Raw genomic sequence first — 12,760 nt, forward strand, 5'->3', positions numbered from 1 at the left:
TTTTCAGTAGTATTGCAGTCTTATATCCCATAACTAAAAATACATTCTAACCCTAGCAGTCAGCAGATCTGAGGGGAAAAAAACTATTTCAGTTATTGCTAGGAGTCAGAAGATCCTCTTTTATCGGGAAGATTTTAAAGGTTTTAACTACTTTTTCTAAACCTTATTGTATATTCATTTTTTAATCACAGTAACCTGTGATTGATTTATTTGTTTTCTTTGTTTTTCAGCAATTTTCTAAAGAGTTGCGGCAGTGGCAAATAAATGTGGATGTAGCAAATGACATGGCACTTAAGTTGCTCCGTGATTATTCAACAGATGACACCAGAAAAGTACAACTGGTAACAGATAACATTAATACCACTTGGGATACCATTAATAAAAGGTATGATAACATTTCTAGTGCTATAACTGTTATTATTCTTTACTGAACTGCCTTGTTGGACTTGGCTTATATTTATGTTAAGATATAGGTGGTGAAACTGATGCTTCTCTCTAGAATACTGCAATATGGGGAATCCCTATTTGAAATGAAGTGTTATCTCTTGCCAGTTTTAACCTGCTATTACTCATTAACCACATTGCTAAACAATGTTAATTAATACCAGAATTTTAATAATCAGGTAGCAGAGGCAATGGCAGTGTCCAGCTTGGTGACAGTTGCTGTGTTGGTAGGGATGGCAATGGTAGCAGCTGTTGTTTTTGTGCACTCCTATTCATGCTACTAATTTAACTTATTGTGTGTCCCAGAAACTTTGAGAGGTACTTAAGCAGTTTAGTTTCAAAGTATTATCTCTGTATCTTAATTTCCATACTATTGTCATCAGTGCCATAAATTGAACATGAAAATTACAGACTCATCCTACAGATACGTTGTTCACAGTGGAAACATTATACTATATCTGTGAGAAAAATCTACATAGCCAGGGACTTTTCAGATTAGATTCTTGATGAAAGCATTCTCAATTAAATTTTGTAGTTCAGTGCTTGGTTTAGATAGCAATTCATTACCAAAAGCTATTTTTATAGTCTGTCAGCAAACTGTGAATCATCCCATGTAAAATCTGTACAGAAGAATTTGCAGAGTAAAAATGACTTTACTTAAAGCAATAAAATAGCTTTATATTGTTGTACATTAAATGAGATACATAAAAAATTAAGTTGAAGTTACTTTAATCTCTTTGGTAGCTTGAATTAAGTTTTATAGCTCACAATCAAACCCAGAACTGAATGAGTTTTTTAAAATGTTTTTAATTAAAGTTTATGAACAAGGTCAGAAAAGACAACTTAGTTAAATATGCAACGAATTCAGGAAATGTGTTTGCATAGTGAAAGTTACAAAACAACCTGTAAAGACGGACATGCCTTGTGCTTGAGCATAGACTATGGTGACGTAAAGCAACAGGTAGTACAGAATGATGCTTATTATTATCGAACAGAGTTTTGTGTTAGGAGTACATTAATCCTGGTGGTCTGAGCACTGCATGGACTGGTTGATGATTTCTGAATTATTTCCAAGTGTTGCTTTTAGCTTATAACATCCTAAATAACTTTATATTTGAGACTTCTGCTTTCCCAATATAGGATACCCAAGGTTAACTCAGAGAGGCAAGTTATTAGAAAACTATCTATCTATTCACGCTTGTGAATTTGTATATGCTATCACTACATACACACACACACACACACACACACACACTCTCTCTCTCTCTCTCTCTCTCTCTCTCTCTCTCTCTCTATATATATATATATATATATATGTATATGTAGCAAATTTGTATGTATATGTTACTCTTTGTGTGTGTGTGTGTGTGTGTGTGTGTATCAGTGTATATCCATAGAAATTCACAAGTGTGGGGACAGTGGAAGAATTGTCATTGCTCCACAATGTGGAGGTCAGCAGAATACTAAGAAGTTTCACATCATAAGCTCTTCAAAATAGGGACCAACATGTGTAAGTTCCTGTACAGCTATGTGCAGCTTAAAGCTCAGACTCTAGGTAAGTTCTTACATTAAAACATCCTCCTTTGTTAAGAGAAAAGTCCTTAAGTTACATAGCTGACACCTGCTAAAGTGTCAGAGGATAGAACTAAGGCAACTTTAAAGCTCATATTTCCTAGTTTGTGAGTGATTGACTTTGCAAGCTAAATACCTTCCATTTAAGTTGATATCTTGTATGAAATTTCCTGTTGCCTTAAAAAAAAGAAAAGGCAAATTATTGTTTGTACAACTACAGTGCTATTGTAATGGTATATTAAGCTTCAAGATACCAGAATCAGTTTGGGCATATGCTCAAAATATACTCTTGTGGGCTGTGCTGCTGGTTAGGGTCCTGTGGTTCCAGCTGGTTAGTTTGTCAGGCATAGCTCCCTTTCATTTGAACTAATATGTAAGCATCCGTCTGTGCGGCTGCCTGGCTGGCTGTCTTTCTCTCTCTTTCAGTAGTCTGCTGGAGTCTACAGACTCAAAAAAGGGTAGTATTTTTAGTCTGTGGGCCAGAATGACTCAGCTTGGGTCAGAATGAGCAGCGAAATACCAAGACCCACAGCAGCACAGGGAAACCTACAGTCTGCAGGCCAGATCAAATAGCTCCGTGAGCTGGATACAGCCCATGGACCATAGGTTGCTGACCCCTGCTCTAGAATTAGGGTTACTGACAAAGCAGTATGGACTGTATCTACTGTTACATTAGTTTGTGCATGCCCTAACTGATGTTTTTTTCATCAGTTAGCCTAAATAAATTTAGAATCTAGTTTAATTGAATCAGTGTAATTTTTTAATGTTGATAGAACCTTAGGTGACTGTCTATGATAAGATTATGGTATCTGTGCAGAGGATCTGCACATATTGTCTACAGATCCCAAGACTGCTTGGGCTTCCATTCTAAACATGGAAGAACTTAATTAATTATTTGGTCCTTATTCATCCTCAACTATCCCTTGAAAACAGGGCAAAAGAAGCATGGAGAATACTCTGGCCCTGGGGTCTCTCCACAGTGCTGCTGTGGCATGTCTTCTTTTGGTGGCAAGGAAGACTAGCTAAGGGAGGTGAAATCTCTGTCAGCAAGAGGCAAGAACCAGTGTACAAGTAGGAGTCCGGCTCTAAGATGGCTTTTATATATCTGCTGATTCCTCATGTGTATGCACAGAGTTTAAAGTATGAATTCATGAACTCATTCCATGTGGTAGCAAACCCTACCATACCTAAAAGAGCAGTTGATAAGAAATGCCGTTGAGAAGAACCTCATAGAGATTTCTTTCCTTTACCTCCCTCATAATGAATTAAGGCTCTGCATTATTCAAATGCCAGCTTGCTGGAGTAAAAAAAAAATAGTAAATTTTCATTAGAGTTTTCATTAGAGTTTTCATTCTAGTTCCTGTTTATACAAGTCAGACTTTACAACGCAGACTTCCAATTGTACAGAGCATAACAGGGGTCAAAATAGCTAATTAAGTAATGGCTGCAGGCAAGTGCAGAGTATGGTCTGTTGGGCAGACCAGCATATGGGATCCTAGGGACCCCCTTGCAGCTTGTTCTAAGAGACAGTACAGCAGGGTGGTGAGTCGGAGTGAGTCTAGGCTTGAGGGATCAAGCATGGGCTGAAGGGCAGTAAACCTGGGGACAGGGGATTAGTGGTGCCTGGGCCCTGTTATAAGGGGTTGGGGGTCAGGTGATTGGAAGGGGGAGCAGTCAGGGGGAATGTCATCCCAATTTCCTGGCTAGAGAGGGAGTCTGGCCCAGGCTATGATTGCAGAACAAGCTCAGGAGAAGAAGCTCATGAGTAGAGTGAATGTCAGATGGAAAGAAATTGCTATGTTTTCATGTTTGCCTGTAACTAGGCCACAAAGCTTGGGAGTGGCTAAGGGGCAGGAGGAGGCCCTTGAGGACACTTGGTGAAGGTGCTGTGGGTGAATCCTGCGCAGGTTCCTGCCAGACCTAGGAACTATGAGGAGGGCCCGAGAGCCCAGTGATAGAGGAACAAACACCTCCATGACAGAGAAAGGGTTCCAAAGCAGCCACCTGGCTATCTAAGGACAGTCTCCCAAATGTATCTTTGTGAACATTAAGGCATGACATGTGAGAAGGGGGAAGGTGTCAGGTGTTAGAGAATCCAGCAGGTCAAAGCAGGTCACCACGGATGTCATACTGCCTGAGACATCCCGCCCCCCCCCCCATGCTTCTTGTAAGAGCAAAATAAGTGCATCTTTCTTTAAGTGTAGGCCATCATTTACTTTTGGGAGACAGGTGAATTATATATTTTCTCTCCGTAACTGGTGCCTTGATAAGCCAAATCTCTACCCAAATACATGTGATTTTTGAGAGAACTGCACATGTTCAAAAGATCAAAACAGTTTTGGGGAAACTCTTTTATGCCTAAGTACTGTTGAAATGACTTAATGAGGGAGTACTGGCTAAGAAATATGAGCCTTGATTTGTCGGATTGTGCTTTAAAGATACCCAAGTCAACCGTTATATATTGAAAGTAGCTTGTCCAGGCTTCACGTGGTCCAGGGTTGCCACGTGAAGCCTGCATCAAGCCTCCCTGTGTTATGTGCACAATGAGCCCCAGGGTTAGTGCATGCTGCCCATGGCCTAGGGGTCGGCCAGAGCTCTGCACACAGTGCAGGCTGTATGCAGCATCCCAGATTCCCTTGTATTGCCTGCAGCACTGGGCCCAGACTACATGTCATGGGTAGCATGTGCCCTGTGCCAGTGCTGGGGGCTAGTGCATACTGCTTTTGGTGCACAGGCCGGACCTGGCACCACAGCCACTCCTCAGGAAGTAGGTCCTAGTCTAGCCCACAGACCAGCTCAGGGACACTCATCCAGCCCTTGGGGCCAGATGAGTTTGACACTTTTATTTTAGGGGTTATTACTTTAGGGGTTATTGACCCCAAAAAGGAATTTTCACAGGGAGAAGAAAGACATGATTTAATTTCCTTAAGATCTTTTCTGTAAAATTAACGTTAATGCTAAAATTGCATGTCAGTATAAATCATGTGAGCCATTTTGTCCATGTAACATAGACTAATATTACAAGAAACAGGCAAGTACCAGTAAAATTGTTCTTTATCTGCTGGTGATAGTTGAGCCAAAGGAAGTATTTCAGTCATTAAGGCAACATCTGCCAGCTTGTGTTTTGGTTTGCTTAGCTGGATTTGCAACTGATTGCTGTGTGTTTACCCTTTGCCTTAGCATTTTGTTTTATAACATTGAACTATAATGAAAATGACACTCTAGCTCCTGTTATAGCCAAGTTCGTTAGTGTGTGATGGGTGCATCCCTCTTGCCTCCTCATTCTTTTTTGGTAGTTGTAGCTGGAAAGGCACACTAGAGGCACATGTGCTGATTACCTGGGCAAGCACCAGGTTCACTTTTAAACATGTGTCCTCTTATTTTCAGAAGCATTAACTATTCCAGAAATAAGCGTATTATTTGCTAAGCAGAGGCAATTAAGGAGAAAGTGGTCTGCGTTGCCTGAATTAGCAAAAACAAATTAAGCAACCAAACTAAAACGTGCTCTAGAGAGAAAGGTGGAATGAAGGAAATAACCATCAAATCTATTTTGGATGTAAAAAGGCATATTATTGCACCATGGAGGTATTTCTGCTTTGTTTTCTTTTCTGTCAACCCCACAAAGAAATTAAATTATTTTTTTCCCCACTACTACATCTCTTGTTGTAGATAGACCCTACTAATTCTTCAAATAAAATTTAAGTGAATATTTCATTCTAAGCATATTTCATTTCCAATAATCCATTCAAATGTTTGCTTAACTTTAAATCCTGTTAACTTTAATCGAAAGTTAAGCTGATGACTCAAACAGCAACATGTTCTCAATCCTGGCATTAATACAAACAATACAATAGAAACACGATGGTCCTGTTCAATTAGGGTTCACTTCAACTAAATGTCATCATATACCTCCCAGAAGTGAAGTAGGGCCGACTCTAAATGTTTTTCTAGCCTAGTGACATACTCTGAATCTGTAGAGTTTAAAAAATAAAAAAGTAACTTTCCAGCTCTTATCCAGTAACTGATTAGAAACCAATTCAGAGCTTTGGCTTTTTGAGTCTACAGTTTTTGAGGACATCTGGAACAGTAGATTACTGTTCATGTTTTGGGGGTATTTACTTTTTAATTGTGATGTTTTAAGTGTTAGGCTTTCAAATAACTGAAGTGCAACAGTGTGCAACAGATTTGTTTGCATGTGTAAACCAAATAATTATGGGCCAAATAGCCAAGTATTCAAAGTGGAGAACATAGGTTGCAGACACACGTTTAAATGATCTGTATGAATTATCCTGGGTTAGTTTTCCTGGTAGGTAAACTTACCTGGAGACCCCTGAGCAGATGTTTGAATGCCAAGCTGCTGTACAGCCACGTGCACATGTCTAAGCCTAGTCTGCAGGCTTCCTACCTGGGGACATAACAGCATTGCACAGGGCAGCTCTGATTGGCTGACCCTGATTTTGGGTCAGCTCTGATTGGCTGACCCTGAGGCCACAGGCTGTTGCCCTGCAGCACAATTAAGGGATTGTGAAGGAGTTCCCTGCTTGGCTGAAGCAGTAGAGTCCAGCCCAATTGACGTACAGTCTCCCTGGACCTGTTGAGGAGACAGGGGAAGAATGGAAGCAAAGCATCCTGGGATGCTGGAGAACTGGGCTGCAGTTTCTTTCTGAAGGTATGTATACAGAAGTTTGCTCTTCCAGGAGAAACTCTCCCAGGAGCCATTTAACCCTGGTTATTCCTTGTTTTTTTTTTCCTGGTACAGTCATTTTTGCTTTGGGGAAAAAAAATCCTGAATGTCCATACACTTGTGGTTTCTCCTGGGAGAACAGCAACTTTCCCAGGAGAAACTGTATGTCTGTACATGGCCATATGAGAAAAAACCTACAGTTGTTGTTTTTTTCCACCCAGAAATGCTGAAGATGAAGGTAAACTTAGTTATATTAAACTTTGCTCTACCTTTGATCTGTCTGAAATCTGTCATTTTTATCAGTGGGTGGCTTGCTTTCTGTCAAGAATACATGTGGCCATAGTTTTGTAAACGTGGCTGATGAACTATAATTAAAACCATTAAATTTAATTCTCCCCCAAAAATCAGTTTGACAGCCTCTGCTCTCAAGAACTATATGTGGCATATGTTGGTCTGTGTATTGCTTCTTCCTAAAGAAAATGTTTGTGAATCTCATCTTCTTGAGGAACATTGGTCTTTGAGGTGATCTGAAGATGCTCAACAGGTTGTTTTGCTTTTAGATCAGGACCTATTTTCCCTTATAATACATGAGAAATGTCCCAACACAGTAAGCAGTAGCTGATCCATCTATACTGTGAACATTCAGTAAAGTTTTTTTGTCTTTCATCTTTCACTATACATATGGTGTTCATGAAAAACAGTAATTGATTATTAGGGTCATAAAAATACTAACTTAGCCAAAGAACAAAATAGTGTAGGCTGAAGTTGTTCCATCTTCCTCATATTGTCCAGCCAATGTGCATAAAAACTGACCTAAGGGAAATTGGAAAAGATAAGGGGTTGGCTATTTAATGTGGTAAAAATTGATCATCCATTGTCAACCTCAAAGAGAAGGAAAAGGTTTGCTGTGTGTAGCTATTCATTGGAAATTGGATGGAGGCCACCAAGATCTTTTCAACAAGCTTTTCTGTACTTGTCATTTTTTCAACAGAAACAAGCACTACTTCAGTCCATAAAGCTTCTAAAATCATCTTAGAATATTTTTTCCTTTCTTGTCTATAGAAGACATTTGTATAAATATTAAAATGTCATTGAACTCTTTGTTCATAAAAAGAAAAGCTACCTTTGACATCTCCCTTAGTTTTTCCAAGTAAGCCCAGACCCTTATTTTCTTTTTTGCCTTTGGCATGGAAAACATATATCCTCACAACTAAAATTGATATAGTTCAGTGAGTGGTATAGTTCAGAAGCTACAGGAGTTCTAGCCTAGATGGCTCTCCCCTATAGCTGCTAGCTTTCCGTGTACCAGTATGTCTTGTCCTTATATAAGTAGAGTTAGACAACAAAATTAAAAATACTGATGGCCATGAGAGTGAACTCACTGTTGCTACCATGGTGTAGAGTTGTATCAGTGCTAGCACTAGTAAGGAATCTTTGAAAATGAAATTAGATATGCACAGTTCTTTTTACTCTTAGTGAATACTGTATAGTTTTAGAGTAAGCACAGCATTGTTTTAATCACCACCTTCATATTAGGGACGTAATACATTTTTCATGACAGATTTGCCAAGTTCAGTTAAATTGGTAGATAGTGTAAGCTGCCTTGTTCAACAAGTATATCTTGCCAAGTTAACATTATCTGGAATGATCCAACATGGAAATGTAATTACAATTACAATTGCCGTAAGGCCTTGTGTTTTGAGCATAGGTATATTTACAGCTTCCTAGAGATGCATTTTGAGATGAATGAAAAAAGCCACAATGTAAAGTCTTTTCTTTCTTGTTCAGTTTATGTTGATACTCAATGGTAAACTGGTCTCTCCTATAAAAGAGGACCTGAACTGAATTCAGTGGAATACTACCATTCTTTACAAGTTGAGTGTAATAATCCTAAACTGTTCAGTATTTATATTGGTTCTCTTTCTAGTATTATTTTCACTTAGTTTCAGTAGGATATGGAAGCATGTAGATCTACTAAAAAATGTTAGTTTCCATGTGACAGCTAAATTCAAGCAAGATTAAATTCTTCTCCCAACATAAATGTTGAAAGAGGGATCCAGCATGAAAAGCCAATATCTTCAATATCTTTCATGTCAAGTTGATCATAGATTAACAGTGCTTCCTATTATGTGGATGGCAATGTCTAAAAAGGTTATGTTCCCAGAATGGTCAGAAATTGGAATGATTCACCATTTTGTTGAAAGGAGCAATAGTTTTAGAATGTTTCTAAAGCTTTTAAAACATGGAGGAGAGAACTGATAATTTGTAATCATTCCTTTGACTTTCAATACAGAGTACAGAAGTTATTATACAAAGAGAGAAAAATCAAATTTCCCATTAAATTATATTCTTTTCTGCTATGACAGTTTGTATTTGATTCTTTTAATTTTTCTCAGTTTTTTAACTTTGTACTTCAGTGAAAGAAAATGATGCAATGTTACCCTTATTTATTGTATGCTAAACAGTTGTTAATGGCTTTCCTGTTTAATAATGTAGAGCGACAGCCTGATGTCCAATGTAATCCATTGTAGGTATATTCATGACATAACACATTACAGGCATCTGAGCTGCTCCAATGGAACATTACAGTCATTAGATGAATAGAACTGTTTAAGAAGCACAGTTTCATATACTAGCCTCCTAAAACATAACAATCACCCTTTTAACATACTATTTTTAGAGCAATGCTGTGTTTTTAAAATCTCAGTCTTTGGCCTGCAAATGTGGGATAGGAATAAAGGAAAGGCTTCAAAATGAGAAGTAAAAAAGAATATTTTTTCAACCCTTCCAAAATTATACTCAGTTTTTATGTTTATTTCTAGGGTGATATTTTCAAAAGTGCTTATAACTGGAATTTTAGTCTTCACTTCAGTGGCTATGGAGGACAAAGGCTTCAGTTCTTTTAAAAAGCCCAACTTTACTGTATTCCTTTTAGTCTACAGGATAAAATAAGAAATGGTAACAAGTTATTTATAGTCTTGATCCAAAGCCCATTGTAATATATGAGTACCTTTATCATTGACTTCAGTGGATGTTGAATCAGGCCATAAGCCCCCTGAAGCAAATAACTGAATAGAAATTAATAAAACTGATTAACAAATGGAGCTTCAGCAATAAATAATTTGATCTTGGGGGTCAGTTTTCACTTGGTTTGTTATTACTCTGAAAATTTTATCTTGTTTACTTGTATAGGTTTCAGTGGTTTTTCATGTGCTTTGTTTTGAACATTTAGTACTTTTGTCACCATTTTAATCCTAGTGAAAGATTGGCAGCTTAGATGCCTGACTTCTGTTTAGTTGCAGAAAAGCACCAGTAGTGCAAATTTATCCTTTGCCAGCTTGTCAGCCACATTTAAAACCGAGAGGGTATTTGGCTGGCCTGTGCAAAATATTCATTGCCTGCAAAGGTTACCAACCAAAATTCCCATATAGTTTGAGGGGAATCTCTCTTTATGTGGATCTCTCTCAACTAGAAATTGAATTTGGATCAAAACTTACTTATGTGGTTAACTAAGAGTAGTAAGATGACACTGAATTTTCTAATACTGGGACAGAAAAAGATAAGGACAGAAGTTCCATCTTGTAGTACTAATCCCCCAAGCTCTAAAATGGTCTAAAAATGTAGGAAAAATGAGAAAATGTCTATGATCTGTCACAAAATGACAATATGGCAACAGGTCACCCTTTCCTGTTACTGATTACTAAGAAAACAAGGAATTGGGGACTGTGATTTGAAGGGATTCTCCTGGGAGGCTGGAAGAGGGAGGCTGGGGATTAGATACTGAGACAGGCTGGGGCAGTGTGACCTCTGGGCAGGGCTGGAGGAAGGAGCTCACTGCTGAGAGCTCTATAAAGCCCTGTGAGGGAGTTGGACTGCCTGCAGTCGTGGAGGAGCTCTCTGTACATGAAACTGGAAAGCAGTTCCAGAGACTGGAAGGAGCTGTGAGCAGGGCCAAGGGGCTCAAGCTGGGAGCAGGCAGCAGACCTGGTGATGGGCGGTGGGGGGAGGGGGGAATCCAGGAGAAAGGCCCCCTTCACATTTGTGTTTGGCTTTGTATTACTGTTGAAGCTACAAGGCCTGGGAGCGGTTGAAGGGGAGGAAAGGAGGCCCCTGAAGATGCCCTATAAAGGGGCCTAGGCTATTACTTCAGTGGTGGCTGACAGAGGCCCAGCAAGCAGAGACCACACGGGCTGGCAGAGCCTAGAGAGTCAATGCACAGGGTCAAAGGCCCTGAGAAACTGGGCATAACAGAGCTCCCAGGACCACACTCTGGTTCCCTGAAGGCCACCTCCCACACTGTAATAATAATGCCAAAGGCATGGCAGGTAAGGATGGGGTGCCCAAGGACACCAGAGTGCAGGGAACCACAAAGACACACTATATATGTGTGTGTATAATGCATTCATGTATACAATCATTGAAAAAAAATACCCAGTAAAGAAAAAAATTGCAGAGAAAGATTAATTGTTCACATAGTTTTATCATCCTGTACCACATTGTGTCCCATACCAGAAACTTAAGAGGAATCCAAAATAACCCATGCTTTGTACCACGTCAATTGGAGGAGATGGAGAGAGATTTTTTTCATAACTAGCTGTTGTTTTGAAACATAACCATTAATATCACTTGCTACTGTTATCCTAGGTATTGTATCTATATAGACTTTATTTAATATAAGTAAATAATCATCCTTTGTATTTTGTGAAAATTGCTAGTGATCTGTGGCAGCGAATAAGCAGATTAATAAATATAAGGTCTTTGGAGGAGGAGGTTGTTATATTTTTAGTAGTGGTGCACCAATAGGGATTTTGGGGGTCAATACCAATAGCCAATATTTAAGGAGGCATATCGGCTGATACCAATCCAATTTCCGATACAACTGCCTCCAGCTGGTAAATCTGGTGTGGTGGAAAGGGAGATGGGAGGGAGGGAGCGTGGGGGGGAGGAGATCAACATCCCCATGGTGAGGGGAGGGGGCAGGTACTGCCCAGAGGGGTGGGGAGGAGCTGCAATTCATGGGGGGAAGCAGCTCCCACCCACTGCTGTTTGCACCCCAGGAGGGCAGGGAGGAGGGTGTGCCTCCTGGATCTACGCAGGGTGTGATGTGGTGTACTGCAGCCAGGTATGTGCAGGGCTGTTCTCGGTGGTGGCTGGGCTCAGAGCGGGTGCCGGTGGCTCTAAAAGGATGCTGCATCCACCCCAAATGTCACCACTGCTCTGCCACCAGCCACCCGGCTCTGCTCCTGCTCAATGCCCTGCCTCCACCCACATGCCAGGAAGAGCCAAGGCAGCACTGGGAAAAGCTGGGGCAGCACCAGCCACTGAGCTGCGGCAAAATTTGGAGTGGATACAGCATCCTCCCAGCACTGCCAGTGCCCGCTCCGAGCCCAGCCCCTGCTGAGAAGAGCCATGCAGCCTCGGCTGAAGCCCTCCCTGCCCCGCCCCATGCAGATCCAGGGGGCATACACTCCCTCCCTCATGCTCTCCCTGGGTGCATGCAGCAGTGGGAGCTTCCTCTCCCTGCCCCTCCTGGACAGCGCCTGCCCCTGCCTCCTCCCTCACCGTGGGGGTGTTGATCTGCCCCTCCCATGACCCTTCCTCCCCTTTCACTACAATGAACTGATCAGCTGGAGGCAGTTGTCCATGCTGCCGGCTCTGCTCCTCGCTGCCTGAGTACTGTGCTGCGGCTACACACAGCACAAGCATTTATCAACCAAATTATCAGCCCCATCGGGCCAATATCCGATGCAGCAAATTTTCTTTATATCATTATCAATCTGCTATTGGACTGATGTATCAGTGCACCTCTAATTTTTAGACTTTTATTTTCTTAAGCCTGATCCAAAGCCTGCTGTAATTAATGCGTATCTTTTCTCTGACTTTCATATGCTTTCGATCAAATTTCATGCTGGCATTTGACAGGTGCTGATTATTAACTGGCTATCTCTCTCTCTGGGCCCCTATGCATCCAGGCTGATTCCAGGATCCTCCTAATGGCAGCTGATCCCCAAGCAAACCCCTGCAATGGGGATTCACTAATTTGTCACAACCCAGCTGGGC

General features: G+C 40.7%; 1 protein-coding gene across 11 annotated transcripts in view; it reads left to right on the forward strand.

Annotated features, from left to right (window-relative positions):
* Positions 1-12,760, forward strand: part of DMD (dystrophin) — a 2,172,325-nt gene that overhangs the window by 1,722,998 nt on the left and 436,567 nt on the right. For all 11 annotated transcript variants that reach the window (XM_059720821.1, XM_059720816.1, XM_059720817.1 and 8 more), the window contains one exon: positions 231-385. In XM_059720821.1, coding sequence (XP_059576804.1) covers positions 231-385 — 155 coding nt within the window. The remainder of the gene's footprint in view (positions 1-230; positions 386-12,760) is intronic.

This window comes from Alligator mississippiensis, chromosome 1, assembly GCF_030867095.1.
Source record: "Alligator mississippiensis isolate rAllMis1 chromosome 1, rAllMis1, whole genome shotgun sequence".
NCBI classification, from domain to species: domain Eukaryota; kingdom Metazoa; phylum Chordata; order Crocodylia; family Alligatoridae; genus Alligator; species Alligator mississippiensis.